At 36.4% G+C, this 14938-nt stretch overlaps 1 protein-coding gene across 1 annotated transcript in view; it reads left to right on the top strand.

The window, feature by feature from the left end:
* Positions 1-9264, top strand: part of SCYL2 (SCY1 like pseudokinase 2) — a 38574-nt gene extending 29310 nt beyond the window's left edge. Inside the window, exons 13-17 of the mRNA XM_009284169.1 lie at positions 231-331; positions 1088-1154; positions 1282-1371; positions 2490-2609; positions 3193-9264. Of these exons, the coding sequence (XP_009282444.1) occupies positions 231-331; positions 1088-1154; positions 1282-1371; positions 2490-2609; positions 3193-3843 (1029 nt within the window). The 3' untranslated portion in view covers positions 3844-9264. The remainder of the gene's footprint in view (positions 1-230; positions 332-1087; positions 1155-1281; positions 1372-2489; positions 2610-3192) is intronic.
* The last annotated feature ends 5674 nt before the right edge of the window (positions 9265-14938 follow it).

Below are 14938 nucleotides of genomic sequence, written 5' to 3'. Positions count from 1 at the left end.
TTTTTTTTTTTTTTATTTTTTAGTGATATATTTGTCACTGTTTCAGTATACACTCTGCTTGTAGTTGGGTATCTAATGGAAGATAGTGAAGGTGGATTATAAATTATTTAAAAACCTGCAGTTTATCTGACATTGTGTATTGTAAGTTTTATGAGATACTACCTTTTAAGTTACACATGTCTGAATTCTATCACTGCAAAATCCAAACTTCTTGTATATTTCTTTTACAGTTCAATTCTTTTATTTGTGTTATAAAAGACATGCTTAATAGATTGGAGGCAGAGCATAAAACAAAACTTGAGCAACTTCATGTCATGCAAGAGCAACAGAAGTAAGTGTTTATTTACATGTGTATTAGAGAAGGAACAAGTGAGTAGAGATAAATTTCAGTTAATTTTTTAGCAAATGTGAGAAAACTCTAGCCATGGCAATAAAAAAATCTAGCTAATTCTTACTTCAGTATTTGAGAATTACCTCAAATAAGCACTGTTGTCAGCAAAGATTTATTAGGCTAGAATGATAATAATGTGATGTCAATGGTTTCATAGAGTAAAATCCTTTCCTTTTATACAGTTCAGTCACAGTTTATTATTTTGAGTCAATAATTTTTAATTAATTCATTAAATCTAAAAGTTAATACTGAGCTCCACAAGTACAGTTTATGTCTTGCTTCTATATGCTAAGCTGCTTTTCTGTAGTTGTTGAGAACCAAAATCATACTGGAGAAACATAAACATTGCAGCCTTTTAGAAGGCAGTGATATTTGAAGATGTTTAGAGCTGTTTTATGGAGTCTGATACAAGGTGAGATTTCTGAGTCAAATTAACTTGGGCTACCTAAAGTCTGTGTCACCCCGTTCAAAAGGAGGAACTAAGACCACGTGAAATGATCATTAGGAAACCTTTACAATTCAGAATATTTACATTTTCCCGTCTCCTACAGACATTCTATAAAAATGACAGGGCTCTCATAATGGTATTTTTTGGTATTATTTAAATGCAGAAGAATAATCTGCATTGCTGAATTAGTGTTGTGGATGTGACTGTAAAGTTATTTTTTTGTAATATGTATACTCTGCACTATATAGATCTTTGGATATAGCTAACCAAATGAGTGTGTCTGAAGAGGCAAGATCTAGTAGTACAAGTAATCAGGTAAGTGACAATATTTTATTGCATTACTTACATATAGAAATTTGAAATTTAAAATTACTTAGTATTTATGTTACCTTAAATTACAACGTTTCAAATAACTAAGTTTTGTTTCTTTGAACTTAAACAGATTGACAAGGTATTTAACACTAGTGGAACTGACCTTCTAACTGGAGGATCTGATAGTAAAGAGAATGAGACGTCATCAAAACAGAAAAAGGTGTGTTTTACTTTGTTTTGCAATCCTGTTATATCCATCTGTCTAATACAAGGCTGATATGGTTGCATAAAAAGAGTATGTGTAAATATTTATCATATTTAAAGCTTTGAAAGAAAAACTAACTGCTTTTGTATAGCACAGCACCGCACATAGTCACATGTGAAGGTCCACTGAAAAATGTTCAAATCATACCCTTGAGTTTCTGTGAAAGCCTTTCCTTGAAAATAGCTTTGTACAAAGTAGACAGCAATTAGGATTATAAATTTTCGGTCACTTTCTTTCTCCTTAATTATAGATTTCAATGAAACTGAAACTTCCAGCAGTCATTTAGATAGGAAAATCAAAATAGGCAACTTTATGATAAAATTAGAAACAGAGGTGAAGATAAAATGTAGAATTTCATGTAGTAGCAAAGACTAACATTTATTGTACAGTTCAAAGTTAAGTGAAAATGAACAGTCAATATGGGGATAAATACAAGAAGCAAAGAAAAAGCATGACATGACATAGAATATTAAACAAGCATAAACTATTGTAAAATTCTTTTCAATGCTATTAATTATGTAAATGGCTCCCCAGAATCTATACATTTTATCATTTCCATTTCTAGTTATCTGAACCCTCTCACTAATTTTAGACTAAGGGGGAATGATTTCATTATTTTATCCTTCATCATTAACAAAAATAGAGTTAAAATCCTGAAAAGCCTCTTAAGCAATGTTAAAATAAAATTCCGTTTCCAACTCCATGGTCAGTTGCAGTTCTATATCAAGTGCCAGTTGGTAACCATATAAAAACAAAAACTGTGAAGAACATTTTTTCTTATGCTCAACATTAAGAACACAAAGCTGAAATGGTTTTGTTGTGATACCTCTTTATTTGAAATCTGCTCAAATTTCTCATTATGCTATTTTTAATATTGTATTTATTTGCTTTCAGTACTTTTTAGCAATATGATGAGTATTATAATAGATTTTGTGCTTATCCACTTTCTTTTGTATAAATAATATATGTTGTTCTGCCACATATTGAAATGACAGTGCTATTTATGAAATAAAAATATCAGTGTAAGAATAACCATTCTGTGCAACTTAGTGTCAGTTCTTTCCCTTTTAAAGGCATCACTTACACTTGAAGAGAAGCAAAAGTTAGCTAAAGAGCAAGAACAGGCACAGAAACTGAAAAGCCAGCAACCTCTTAAGCCACAAGCAACTGCAGTAACACCTCCAGTGAAGCATGTGAGAAAGAACAGTTTCCACTGGAGCTGTGATGCTTTTTCCTTTCAAGTGCTGTGTGCATTTAGCGTTTTTTTTCTCCTGTGAGTCACCTTTGTTTTCACTGGTAATACAATGCCACAGCTGAGAAAAACTAAAACAAATTTTAATCTGCCTTCCATTTGCATCATTAGCAATATTTCCCACTTTTTAAATTACAGGTGTTTCCAAAGGAATAATTATTATTGGAAGGCCATTGTTCTAGATAAGGAAAAAGCACATATTAAAAAAGCTTTTGCTCTGAAGAGTTTATTAACTGAATACATAAAGGGCTTGGGGATAGGAATGGGGCATGTAAGCAAACGTCACAGTAGTACTTTGTGTATAGTCTTAGTTGTCAAATTAAAGGTGTATAACAATTAGTTCTAAGTAGCAAAGAACAAAAATAACCTAATTGCTTTTGTGTATAATTACTTTTCATGCCCAATTCCATGCAGTAAGTTCTAATTTCTGAAAAATGAATGCCACTTCTGTTGGCATTGATAAAGACTGTTGCTAGAGTGTTTGTACAGGAAAAGCATTTAACTGCATTTTATGTATTTTGCAGACAAAAGACTTGACTGATACCTTGATAGATAATATGTCATCTTTGACTAGCCATTCTATCAACAAAGCTAAAGTTGCATCTTCAAACAGCTTCTCTTCTGTCCCTTCTATGGGTGTTGGAATGGGATTTTCATCACCTATTGACAACACAAAGAGAAATACAACAAATGGACTGAATACTAATATGGGTTTTCAGACTGCTGGATTCGGTATGGGAGCTGGTCCCACCACTCAGAATTTCTTCAGTGGTCCAAGTGCAATAGCAACAACCAAGATGAACATTGTACCGACTGCCAATATGCCAAATTACAGTCCTATGAATGCTGCATCTGCAATCTCTCCGCTGACACAACAAAACAGACCCCCAGATATGTCTGCTTTAGATAACCTTTTTGGTCCTCAAAAACCCAAAGTTAGTATGAAACAGTTGGCTCAGCAGAAATCAAGCCAGTGGGTTAATCAGTTTGTACCCCCGCAAGGGTCCCCAAGTGCGAGCAGTTCAGTCTTGGGACCTCAGATGAACATGATAGGACAGCCTGGCTTTGGTATACAGGGTAATCCTTTCTTTGCTCCTCAGAATTTTGCACAACCAGCAAACACAATGACAAACAGCAGCTCGGCTAGTAATGACTTAAAAGATCTTTTTGGGTAAAACGTTTTGTTTTCTTCTTTCAAAGATCAATGAAATTTGGATCATGGGTAAGCTGATTAACATCTTTTTTTTGATTAGTAAAAGCATGACTTGGGGAAACTTTCAACCCAGCAAAGTAGAGACCTTTGCACTGGAAAAAAGACTTGATTTTTGCATTCACCTGGTACTGCAGAGGAATTGCGTTAAGTGCAAAGTCATCTTACATGCTAGAGATTTCCTGTCTCTTTACCGAACATCAGAGCACTGAAGGTAGGATGCATATATTCGATCGAAAAAGAAGCAGCTAAGTATTTCAAAATTATTCAGAAGTGTACTCAATGAACTCCTGTGAAATTTCCTACAAAATTTTGTTTCTTAAATTCAACAAAAATGCTTAGAGGGTAATAACGCTAGTGAATGCAATCCTGCGGCCCGGTCCTTTCCGTGTCTGCTGAATTGTTATTGATGATTTGTGTTGCCTGAATTTGGCACAAACTGTCATTTTGCCATATGACAGTTTGCAAAAAGTGAATTCTTATGCTGCCTCAAAAAGTTTTGTTAGCCATGTTACATAGAAAGATCTCTAACCAGTGACTGTGTAAGAGGCTAAGAAGAGAAAATATTTTGTATTTCTTCTCTTATAAGATAATTAAAATTAATGTGGTAGTAAACTACAGCAAGATTCAGGAGGCATAAGAAGTTGTTTTAAAACTTTGTGCAAGTGTGGAACAGAGTAAGAACACTGCTCCAATGGTCATGCTGGTTTACAACCTATTTTATAATGCCAGATCCTTGTTACCAGCCACATAGCAAAAGCAACATACCACTGCAGCAGGATTTTAGAATACATGTGGTGACATGATCACATTTATTATATATTGCAGTGTTTTGGCTAATTTGATACTGCTTCTAACTGGTGTGAAAAAAGAATATGAGTAGTTATGGAACCTCCTAAAAAGAATGTTCTCTGTAAAATTCAGATGCTGACTGCCCCAGCTGTGTAACTAAGCAGTTCTGTGTAACTAAACGCACACTGTTTAGTTACACAGAAATATCTTGAATTACTTAATAGATTTTGGCTCCGTTGGGAAGGTGGAAAAGGATTGCCTCATACAAGTTGCACATGGTTGTGTGAAAAAGCAGACTGCTATAAATTGCCTTGACTAGAATAAACTATTTCATTTTAATTTTGTTTTAACTCAGATCCTTATGAAGGATAGATGAATATGAAGCGAGTTCTCAAATACAGATTTGTAAGCTCTAGAATATATGGTAAATACACAGGTATTTCGGATCCTTTTTATTGTATTACTCCAAATTTAATAAAGCTCTCCAGAAAACCAAACAGTAGTTTCTTCTACTTCCCAGAAGGTGTATGTTCAGCTTGCCCATGATAGAATCTCTGCTCTGTCAGATACTACTGTTGGGTTTTAACTTTTTCTTTCCTAGGAATTTCAGGAGCTTTCTTACATAATATTTTGAAGACTATAGCTGGCTATTTTGAGAAGGAAAGGACTAGTTACCTTTTTTATGGAAAGCCTACATGCTTTATTTTTGAAAGCCTTTCACTGAAGAAATTGTACTTTCATTTGCTGCTTAAGAAACCAAAGGGCCTTATGCTGTAAATGTGACTTGTATTTTGTTATATTTCCACGGTTCTAAGCGGTAATAGCATTAAGCATATTTCTTAAAGAATTGTTTGTGTATTATAGCTGCTGCCTTAGTCCTGTTATTTTAAAATACCTGGGACCAGTGAAATTGTGGTTTAGAAAACAATACCTAACACATTGTGATGCTTATGTGCTGTTAATATTCATGGTAAACATTGTAGGTTATGTTAAGATAATCTGTGTAAACTTAAGACAATACTAGAACTGTTAAACTATTTAAGTTTATTTACGGTTACTAGTACTCTATACTCTCAATCACACTAATGTCTTTTATGTCAGCTTTTGAAAGCTACGTTTTGTTAGGGTGACTTAGGCAGGCCTTTGAAGAATTACTTGAATCTGTATCCTCTAAATTTATTTGGAAAATAAGTTTATATTAAAAATAACATCTCTTAGGACTCTACAATGTATTAAATTAATACATCCATGGTAAAGGCAGTCTTAAATGTCAGTGTCCTGATCTGGGGTTTCAGTCCCTGATCTGCCTGGACTGGGGGCTTTTCAGAACTGGATTTTAATTTAACCTATTGGAGGGAAAATTAACTGAAAATAATTGATCAAATTTTATATGCTAGACCTCCTAAACTGTTGGGCTTGGGGTATGTGCTTTTGGCATGGGCTATCTGATAATATAATCTAATTTGTAAGAACAAAGACAAAAAAATCCTACAAGTTCAAATTAAGAGAGGCTCTTCTATGCAATGGTAATGAGATGGAATAAGATCTTTATCTGGCTCAAGTAATACGATTTTTTTTCTACTTATATTTGAGAACATAATTTTGATTTCTTGTTTGCTGCAATTTTCAGAATGACCAGAGTAGAATAACAACAACAAAGAAAACTGAAAAGGTTGCTTATGAAAGTTATAACAAAATTTCCCAGTTATTTAAAAATAAAAAAGAAAAAATAACTTCAGTTAAAATCAGAGGGTCAAATCCCTCTTCCTTGTAGATGCTTCCTGCTTAGTGTGTCAGGAAACTGGGTATATGTGAAGCTGTCTAATTATGTTTTCTTAACTTAAAGGAAAGAGGAGTTGCAAGAGGTAAGTCACCAAGGCCATGTGCCACTTGACTCCTGCTGCAATAGTTTTTCTTTAGGAAGCCTTGTCCACTTGATCTCTTCACTGACAAGTCATCATTCTGAGGCCCTGCAAGAGGCTGGAAGACTCATGTTGTGGCCAGAGTGAATACCATTGCTTGAGAGCAACAGTTGTACCTCACATTCAAGTTGTTGTTTGGGAAAGAGTAGGAGGAAGGGACAATGTTACAAAATGTGGGCATTCCAGGGGCCTTCTGTTTCTGGACTTGGATGGAAAGCAGTGTTACATCTAGCTTGGCCTGAAGCAGACGGACTGTCTAGCCCTAGTGCAAAACAAAATGGAGAACACAGGTTTGAAATTGGTATCTGATTAAGAAATTGCAAATTCTGCTACTGAAAAAGTAACCTGATATCAAATAAGTTCTTATTACAATGCCTTGAACAATACTGTAAATGACACAAAATTTCTGCCCTTTGTAATCTAGCTAATTTAAAGGAAAAAATGTGGAAGCCTGGCAGGTTATATCAGCGCCTTACAGCCTCCACCCTGTGCATCCACTGTGCTCACCCACTGTGAGCAGATCTTCGTTCCACTGTGGAAATTAGAGCAGGGTCTGGGCTGAACTGCCCAGCCCACCTGGTTTACTTTACATTCATTTGTAAAGGAGAGGTAAAGAGAAGGAAGTAAGTTTCTATTCTTTAATTGATTTATCTATATTATGTTTACTACAAAAGGAGAAAAGAAGAGAAGAGGAAATAGCTGCACATCTTAAGTATAAGCATCAGTTGTCCTTTGGCTGCTCTGGTGTGTGCTAAATGAACGTGACTGCACCAAGACAGCAGCGTTTTCCATATTAGAACTGTTCGTTCCATTTGGTTTTAAGTATGAAAGTCTCTGAAGCATCCTCTGAAAACTCAGTCTTAGAAAACAAACTGATCCTGCTAGATGGAAGGATTGTATTAAAGAGGCTTGAAAAACTTTCTCTGCTGGGGCTGATGGAGAGCACCCTTGAAACTACTGAGTTACAGATTAGCTTAGAAGCCCCTAGGTCTGCCACTCACAAAAGGAGAGAAACAGGGAGTGAAATGGCACATGTCATTTCAAGGATGGAGGAGGGAGCAGATTTTCTGTTCCTTTTCACACAAGTGGTGTGAATAAGGCACAGAACAGCCTGTGGAACCTGCTTATGCAGGAGGACAGCAGTACCAGAGGAGTCTTTTGAAAGGTAGAGAAGTCCACCAATTATTTGGAAGATGGGGAGAGAAATTTTGCTGGGAACGTGAGTAGAATGCCCTAGTTTGTTTTAATGAAGATACTATGTCTTCCTGTCTCAATGGTGATGTGAATTAGAAATATCTTGGGGAAGTCGTGGCCTTACAGGTCTGCACAGATACCGAGTACCCCAGGTAGAAGGCTGAATTTTTGGATGTGTAGGTGCACAGCGTTTCAAGCCTTATTATTTAAAACTTTCCTTTTCTGTTAAGTTTTGTCTTTTTAGCAACACCTGTTTCACATTTACGTGGAACTTTAACAACTACCCTGATGGCCTTTTAAAGTCAGAAAAATGTGTGTTAACTTTTGTATTATAACCCCTGTTATAATGTTATCTATGTCTGTAGATAGATAAGTAAGTGTGTATATAGATTACAGGATTTCAGATTTTTCAGTTCAATTATACCAAAAGAACGAAGATTAAATGAGTAGTTAGGTTTGAATCAAATTCCACCAGGCTTCCATACAGGCTAACAATTACATTTTGTTTTACATAACTTTTGTTATCTATTATAAATTTACATGCTTAGTCTGCCTACATCTACGTGACTTGAGCAGAAAAGGAAAGTTTTTAAAACTTAAGTTTATGAACACTGGATTTCTCATTGCAGATGAAGTTTTTGGACTTTAGAGTGACCTTTGTTTATTGATTAGGAGTTTTTTATTGGGGGTGGGTGAGATATCGCTGATTTGTGCCATTTCCAGTGAAAGAAATACAGGGAGGGGGAATACAGAAAAAATACCCTGTTGTATATGTGACCCTTTTTTGTTCTTTGTTAAGAGATATGCTGCATTTTATATACTCATTGTGAACTTTTACTCTGAAATAGCTGTGAGGAAACCTATCTGGAGAATTTCAGATGAGTTAGCTGATTTTCAAGTGAGGTCCTGCCTTGTACCTAACTTTCCATTAGGTTTTGACTGCTTTTCAAGAAAATTACACAAGGCAGCAAAACCTTGGATTCAAACACCAAATCCTCTTGCCTTCCAGGCCTCACACTTGTATCAACAGAACAAATAAGCCCCTGAAGTTGTATTGTCTTTAAGTTCTCTGAAACAGTTCTAACTGCTGTACAGATTTCCGAGATGAAGTTGTAAATCAAAATGTGTTATAGTGAACTCAGGCCTTGTGCAAGATATTTAACACTTGTTTATTTGTCTAATTGTACAGTCTCTGTACTAGTGGCAGTTTTATGTTTTGATTGTAAAACATCAAAATTCTCATGAGATTTATAAAGTGATGTTGCTGTAGTGTCAGCTGTGATTCATAACTAGAACTGTCATAGCATGGCATTAGTGTATATCTGGTTTATTGGACAGCTCTTCAAAAACAAATTTATTCTTGTATCAACTTTTAGATCAGCTACTTAAAAAATATGTAAAAGGTACAGTGACAGTTTCGAGAAATTCATATCACTTTGTACTGTGAATGAGGTTGCCTATGGAAATAAATGAACTTTTCATATTTTCATGTGGGAAGATATTTTTATTTAAAATTTCCATAAAATTAACTAAAGGTAACTTATTTAGAAAACTTTATCACTTTGTATTTTGTTTGAAATACATTTTATCCCACCTAATTTTGAGTTCATTTCTTGAGTGGTTGCTGTCCAGACATCTGTAAAATGTGATCACGTATTGCCTTCATGCAAAGAATAAAAGTCGTGGGGAAAAACTGATGCACTAGATGTTTCTAAAATTAGCATTTACTTTTTCTGAAAGCACACTAAGCCCATGTCAGAATCTGGGGTTCTGAGCCACATAGTGATCTCAGTTTGCATTTTCATTGCTCATTTAGCCAGAAACCAGCCCTTTCTTTAAACTTGGGTTTCAAGATACACTGCTTTGTCAGGCTCAGAGTTTGCCAGCACTCTGAAGGAAGCTAGTACTCAGCTTTTTGTAAGGTATAAATTGATCGAGTATGAGACATCTGAGATCTGATCTGCTCGGAAGCATCATTGTTGGCCGGAGATGGTATGGGAGGAGAAAGTAAAAGAAGAAAAGAGATGGATTAGGTGGAAATAGAAAGGTAGCATCAGGTGGCTCCAATTCCCTCTTCATTTTCATTTGCTAAGGATGACAGCATCCCCATTCCTTCCATGGCTTTATCCATCAAAGGAGTACAGCCTTATTATATGCCAGCTTTCAGTCAATAGTAGCAGAAGAGAAGAGAGTGAACTTTCAGTAAGGTGGAGACATAGTTGATGGCACCCTGCAGAGAAAATGTCTGCCTTAAGCTGCTCAGCAGATCACAGTCCTGATCTGACTGTCCTTTACCTTGGTAATGTTCTCTGTCCCCTCCATTTCTGGACATTGGTAGGATCCATAACTGTTACCTATTTCTTAAGCAGGAAAGTCTCAAGTGCTGAAATCCAGATGTTCTGGGTTGGTTTGTTGTGGCTTAAAATTCACAATTTCATAAACTCTTTCATGAATTCAGATAATCTAAGACTTGAAACAGGGAAAGCTGGAGATCTTTGCAGTTGATTGTTCTTTGTCTGGAATACTTTGGCAGCTAATTGTGCCTCTGCTTCATCACTTAAGTATCTCTACTCCCTCCTTTAGGTGTCATACACAAGAGCTCTAGGTTAATCCTTTTTATATCTGTGTTTGTAGAGCTGTGTTACCTTATCAAGTTTGCAGTCGTGAGGAACGCAGCTCAGTAGGTGTAGGAAATGAGCTGTTTGTGAGGAGTTATGCAGAGAGAAATGGTTCATTCGATGTTCTCTTCCTGTTGCTGGACACATATGCACTTTTGTCCTGCATCTCAGAAGCTCGCTGCACTCGTCACCAGCTGGAGACAACTGCAGTTGTTCAGTAGATTGGAAAACTGGCTCTTAGTGTGACAAGGAGGATTCCAATTTGTTGTGCCAAAATTACCCCCAAACTTATAAACCAGGAATTAAGAAATAAACTCCTATCCATGCACAAACCCAAGAGCAGCAAAATAAATACTAGTTATTCAAGCTCTAAAATTTTAGGCATGAATTTTAGAGTTAAACTATAGACTTATTTTTATAAAAAAATCTTTTTTTTTCCTCTGTAGGACACCTGCCTATGAACTATCTCATTATGGCTCTAATGCAGTTTCTTCCTGCAAATTAAGGCAGTCGTGGACATGGAGCAACTTGGAACTTAGAAACGATAGAGATTTAATGGCCTGCCTGTATCTACTTACCAATTTTTGAAGTTTTTCTGATCAGGCTTTTTGCTTGTACCTTAATAATTATTTGGCATTTCTTAGAATGGAATTTCTGGAATGCATCATGAGTAACCTTTTGCAGGACATTTATAGACTAGGTTTTACACTGCTCTGCAATAATTAGTCATTAAAACCAAGGATAATCAAAGGAGAAGCTCCGTTTGAAACTACATCAGTGAAAACATTATTATCTTTGACCTGAAAATGGAGGGGTTTGGTGTTGGGAGCTGAAGTTCCTACACAGGCAGGGGTTGTTCATGCCTGTCTCTATGTCTCCTTAATGCTAGCGTAAGGCTATGGTTTGTAAGAGTAAACAAAACCAAAACTTTGAAGAGCTTGCTTTCCAGCAGGTGCCTTAACCAGATGCCACAAGGAGGAATAACTGGCTTACTTTCTGAACAGAAAAATGAAATACTAGAGAAGATAACTCAAAAAAACTAGAAAAGAGAAACCAAAGACTAGAGACATTTCTGTCCCTGCCATGCTGATAAAATAAACGCTTACCTACAGCACCAGAGCTGTAAGTGCTTAGCTGATGTCACAGAAGTTACTTCAAATAAGTGCAGATAAGCAAAAATGCTAACGAAGCAATCGGATACATCTGTAACTAGAGCAATAAACTTTTATCTAAACAATCTATCCTAACATGGCACCAGATAGGTTTTGTGGGGTTTTTTTTGGTTTTCTTGTGGATTTTTTTTTAAGAATTTCTAAAAATAATTGTATCTTACAGCTATTATACCTTACAAAATCAGAGCAGGAAAATCAGGAAAAATAAAATTACACTAAAATGTCATTTTCATACTTTTGTTGTTAAACAGGAACCTTAAATGTAGCCTTTCCCCAAAAAGCCTTATGCTACAAACACTCACTTTACTTGCTTACGAAATAGAAAAAATCTGTATTTAAAAAAGTAAAAATACAATTTGAAATACTGGGAACACACTACATACAACTTTGATGGGTTGGGATAATGCCCAATATAGCAGCTGTGCTCAAAGCCTTGATCTGTTTTATAAAACTAGCAAGATAGTTTTTGGTGTGGATTTGCGACTTGATAGATACTAAATACCATTTCTGCAATCTGAGTGACTTCAATATAAAGCACTAATGTACTTTCATTGTTATCCCATGTGGGATTGAATTATTGATTATTCTGGGTTTTATCATGTAACTTGGCAAGCAGGAAACTCTAAAAAATTAGTTGAATTTTTGTAGTTCCATTGTGCATATATGCTTTATGTTTCTGAAAGAATTCATTGCTTGATTCTTACTGATTGACAACCATTACAAGAAACAGATTTGCAATGAAATGCCACCTTTGCATTATATACGCCACATGTTGCAAACCAGAACGGTACAGTTGAAGCTCTTTGATTAAGCAAGCCCTATAAATACTACTTAAGTGGATCAGATCATTAACTGGTTGCTGGGTAGGAGATGTTTCCTTATTCTTTTCATTACAAAGCCTTGATTTTCTGCACATTGGAGAAATTAAATAAGTGGAGGTCTCTTCACACATTATTGCCAGCTTAACTGAGCTCGATCCCATGTAGAGCACTCCTTTTGTTGGAATTTTACTTAGGACTCTGTGCTTGCTACTTTTCCAGGCCCTTTCTGGTGCAGCCATCTCTTGCAGCTCCTCTCTCTTCGATTTTTCTTTCCTACATCAATGCCCACAGGCATGGCTGTGCAAAATCATAGAAAGGCAACAAAAATCAGAGGGCTCTGACAATTTTTTTCTGGTGATACTTGGTAAGAGAATGCTGAATTTAAGACAGTGCGAGCCTGAACTTTGTGCCTGTTGCTCTTCAGCTGGAGATCGTTGCTTTGCCATCAGGGGCTGCAGAAGGGAACCTAACCTGAGGCTCTGCATCTTTGCTTGATGGTCCAGCTCTGGCAAGCTGCCAGACTGTGCGATGGAGGTGGCTGATGAGGAGGCGTGTGTTTCTTTTGCAACCTGTTCTACGGGCAGTGTGAGACTGAAGGAGAAATGTTAAAAGCAGCTGCAGGTAAGTGATCCAGAGGATTACCGAATCCAGATCCTAGCATGATACAGCAATGGTTCAGAGCAGAGAGGCAGATTTCAGGGAATGGCTGAGAAAAAAAGGAGCGGAAACTGTCATCTGCCAAAATGGCAGAATATCCAGTACCAGCCCCATAAGCATGGACCTGTTTTCTTTGAGATACTGCCCCCCGCCCACCCGCTCTGTTCAAATTCCTGAGTTGCCTGTGCAGAGGGTGCTGGCTGCTGCTGTCTCATGAAAGAGCTTAACTGGTCCTGACAACTACTGCTGCTGGCGGGCAGCTGCTTGAGCTCAGGTTTAATTGAGCCATAACACACTTACTGGAACATTTCAGTTCTGTGTGTTTATTTTTGTTGGAAATGGCTACTTTGTTAGATTGAATGACACTGATTAGAAAGTTGAATAAATTACTCATTTTTTTCCCAGTTTTGCTGTAACAGACATTTTCTGGTGAAAGGTAGGTAAAATATTCAGTACATAAAACTACATAGAGATTAGATTCATAAAAAAGGAACTTCATTAAACCTGTGTGTTTTGAAACGAATTTATTTGAACAAAAGTATTAGTAATTACAAGCACTGTCCTGAATGTGCATTACTGGTCACCATGTCCTTCAAGATGCCGCAGTTATGAATTGCATTCTTCTTCAGTTCCTTTTTATGCATGCATTGTAAGGGAAGAGAAGATTTTGCTTATTCAGTGTTGCTCAGTTTCTTAACTTTGAAAAACTGGTGTTATTAAATGGAAATAGAACTGAAATCCTTTCCACTCCTTCAAAAAAACTGCAGCTGGTGCTAGGTGCTTAGCCAGTGATTTCAGCTAGCTTAGCAATATGAATATTTTTAGAAGTCTGGCAAAAACGTGTTTTTTGAATTTTTTAATTTATAGATTGTAAGAGATGACATATTTAGTCAGTGACATAGGTTGTCAGGACTTAAAATATTAATTTTAAACAGACTTATTTTGCTCAATGAAACAAAAAGTTGACTTACCATTTTAAGCTGTGTCTCTCTATGCCATAATCAATTTTTTAATGAGAAGGGGCTACACAAAAGGTATTCTGGAGCTTATTTTATTCTAATATAACTAAGCCTTACCTGCAGTTCAGAATAAACACAACTGCCCCTTCCAAGGCAACTGTAGCATATGTGGATTTTCAGCTCTGTTTTTAAGATTAACGTGACTGCTCAGTCACCCTTCTCCCTCACTCCTTCTCAGCCCTTTGCAACTTTGAACCCATTGCCCACTTTCAACCCTTGTTTGATGAGAGTGCGATTAAAATACTAAAGGTAAGGAATTCATGTAAGTTTTATGGAAACCATTGGCGCATTAGAGGGACCACCTTTGCACTTCAAGTGAGGGAAGGGCTGTAGAGTGAGATAGCTCCTATTAGGCACTAGAAAATTCATGTAAGGGAGAGCCCCAGGAAGGCAGGTTTTATAATTCTGATCTTCACATAGTAGCTGGTTTGGATATTTACTTAGCTATTCCACAGGTTTGGTTTTCAACAGTATTTAAAAGGAAAGAATTTTTTCATTAACTTCTATCATGATGTTTTCTTTTAAAGAGTTCAGATCTGGGATTAGAGGAACATAATGCACTACATGGTAAAATTTGGTGACTCAATCCAGTAAGAGACTGTACTCACAAGTTGGGTATCACCACAGATAGTTTTGTATAGCATGTTATGCATCTACTGCCTGGCATAGATTATCTGTTAAACATGGAGAGAAGACAGTACCAAAGACTATTACCCTTTAAAATCTGTTTTCCTAGTAAGGGAGTGTCCTGGTTTCAGCAGGGATAGAGTTAATTTCCTTCCTAGTAGCTGGTACAGTGCTGTGTTTTGGATTTAGGGTGAGAACAATGTTGATAACACACCGATGTTTTAGTTGTTGCTAGGTA

Source organism: Aptenodytes forsteri, unplaced genomic scaffold (assembly GCF_000699145.1).
Source record: "Aptenodytes forsteri isolate BGI_AS27 unplaced genomic scaffold, ASM69914v1 Scaffold60, whole genome shotgun sequence".
Lineage (NCBI taxonomy): Eukaryota > Metazoa > Chordata > Aves > Sphenisciformes > Spheniscidae > Aptenodytes > Aptenodytes forsteri.
The sequence above is the reverse complement of the archived record's forward strand: the minus strand, read 5'-3'. Positions and strand labels throughout refer to the sequence as shown.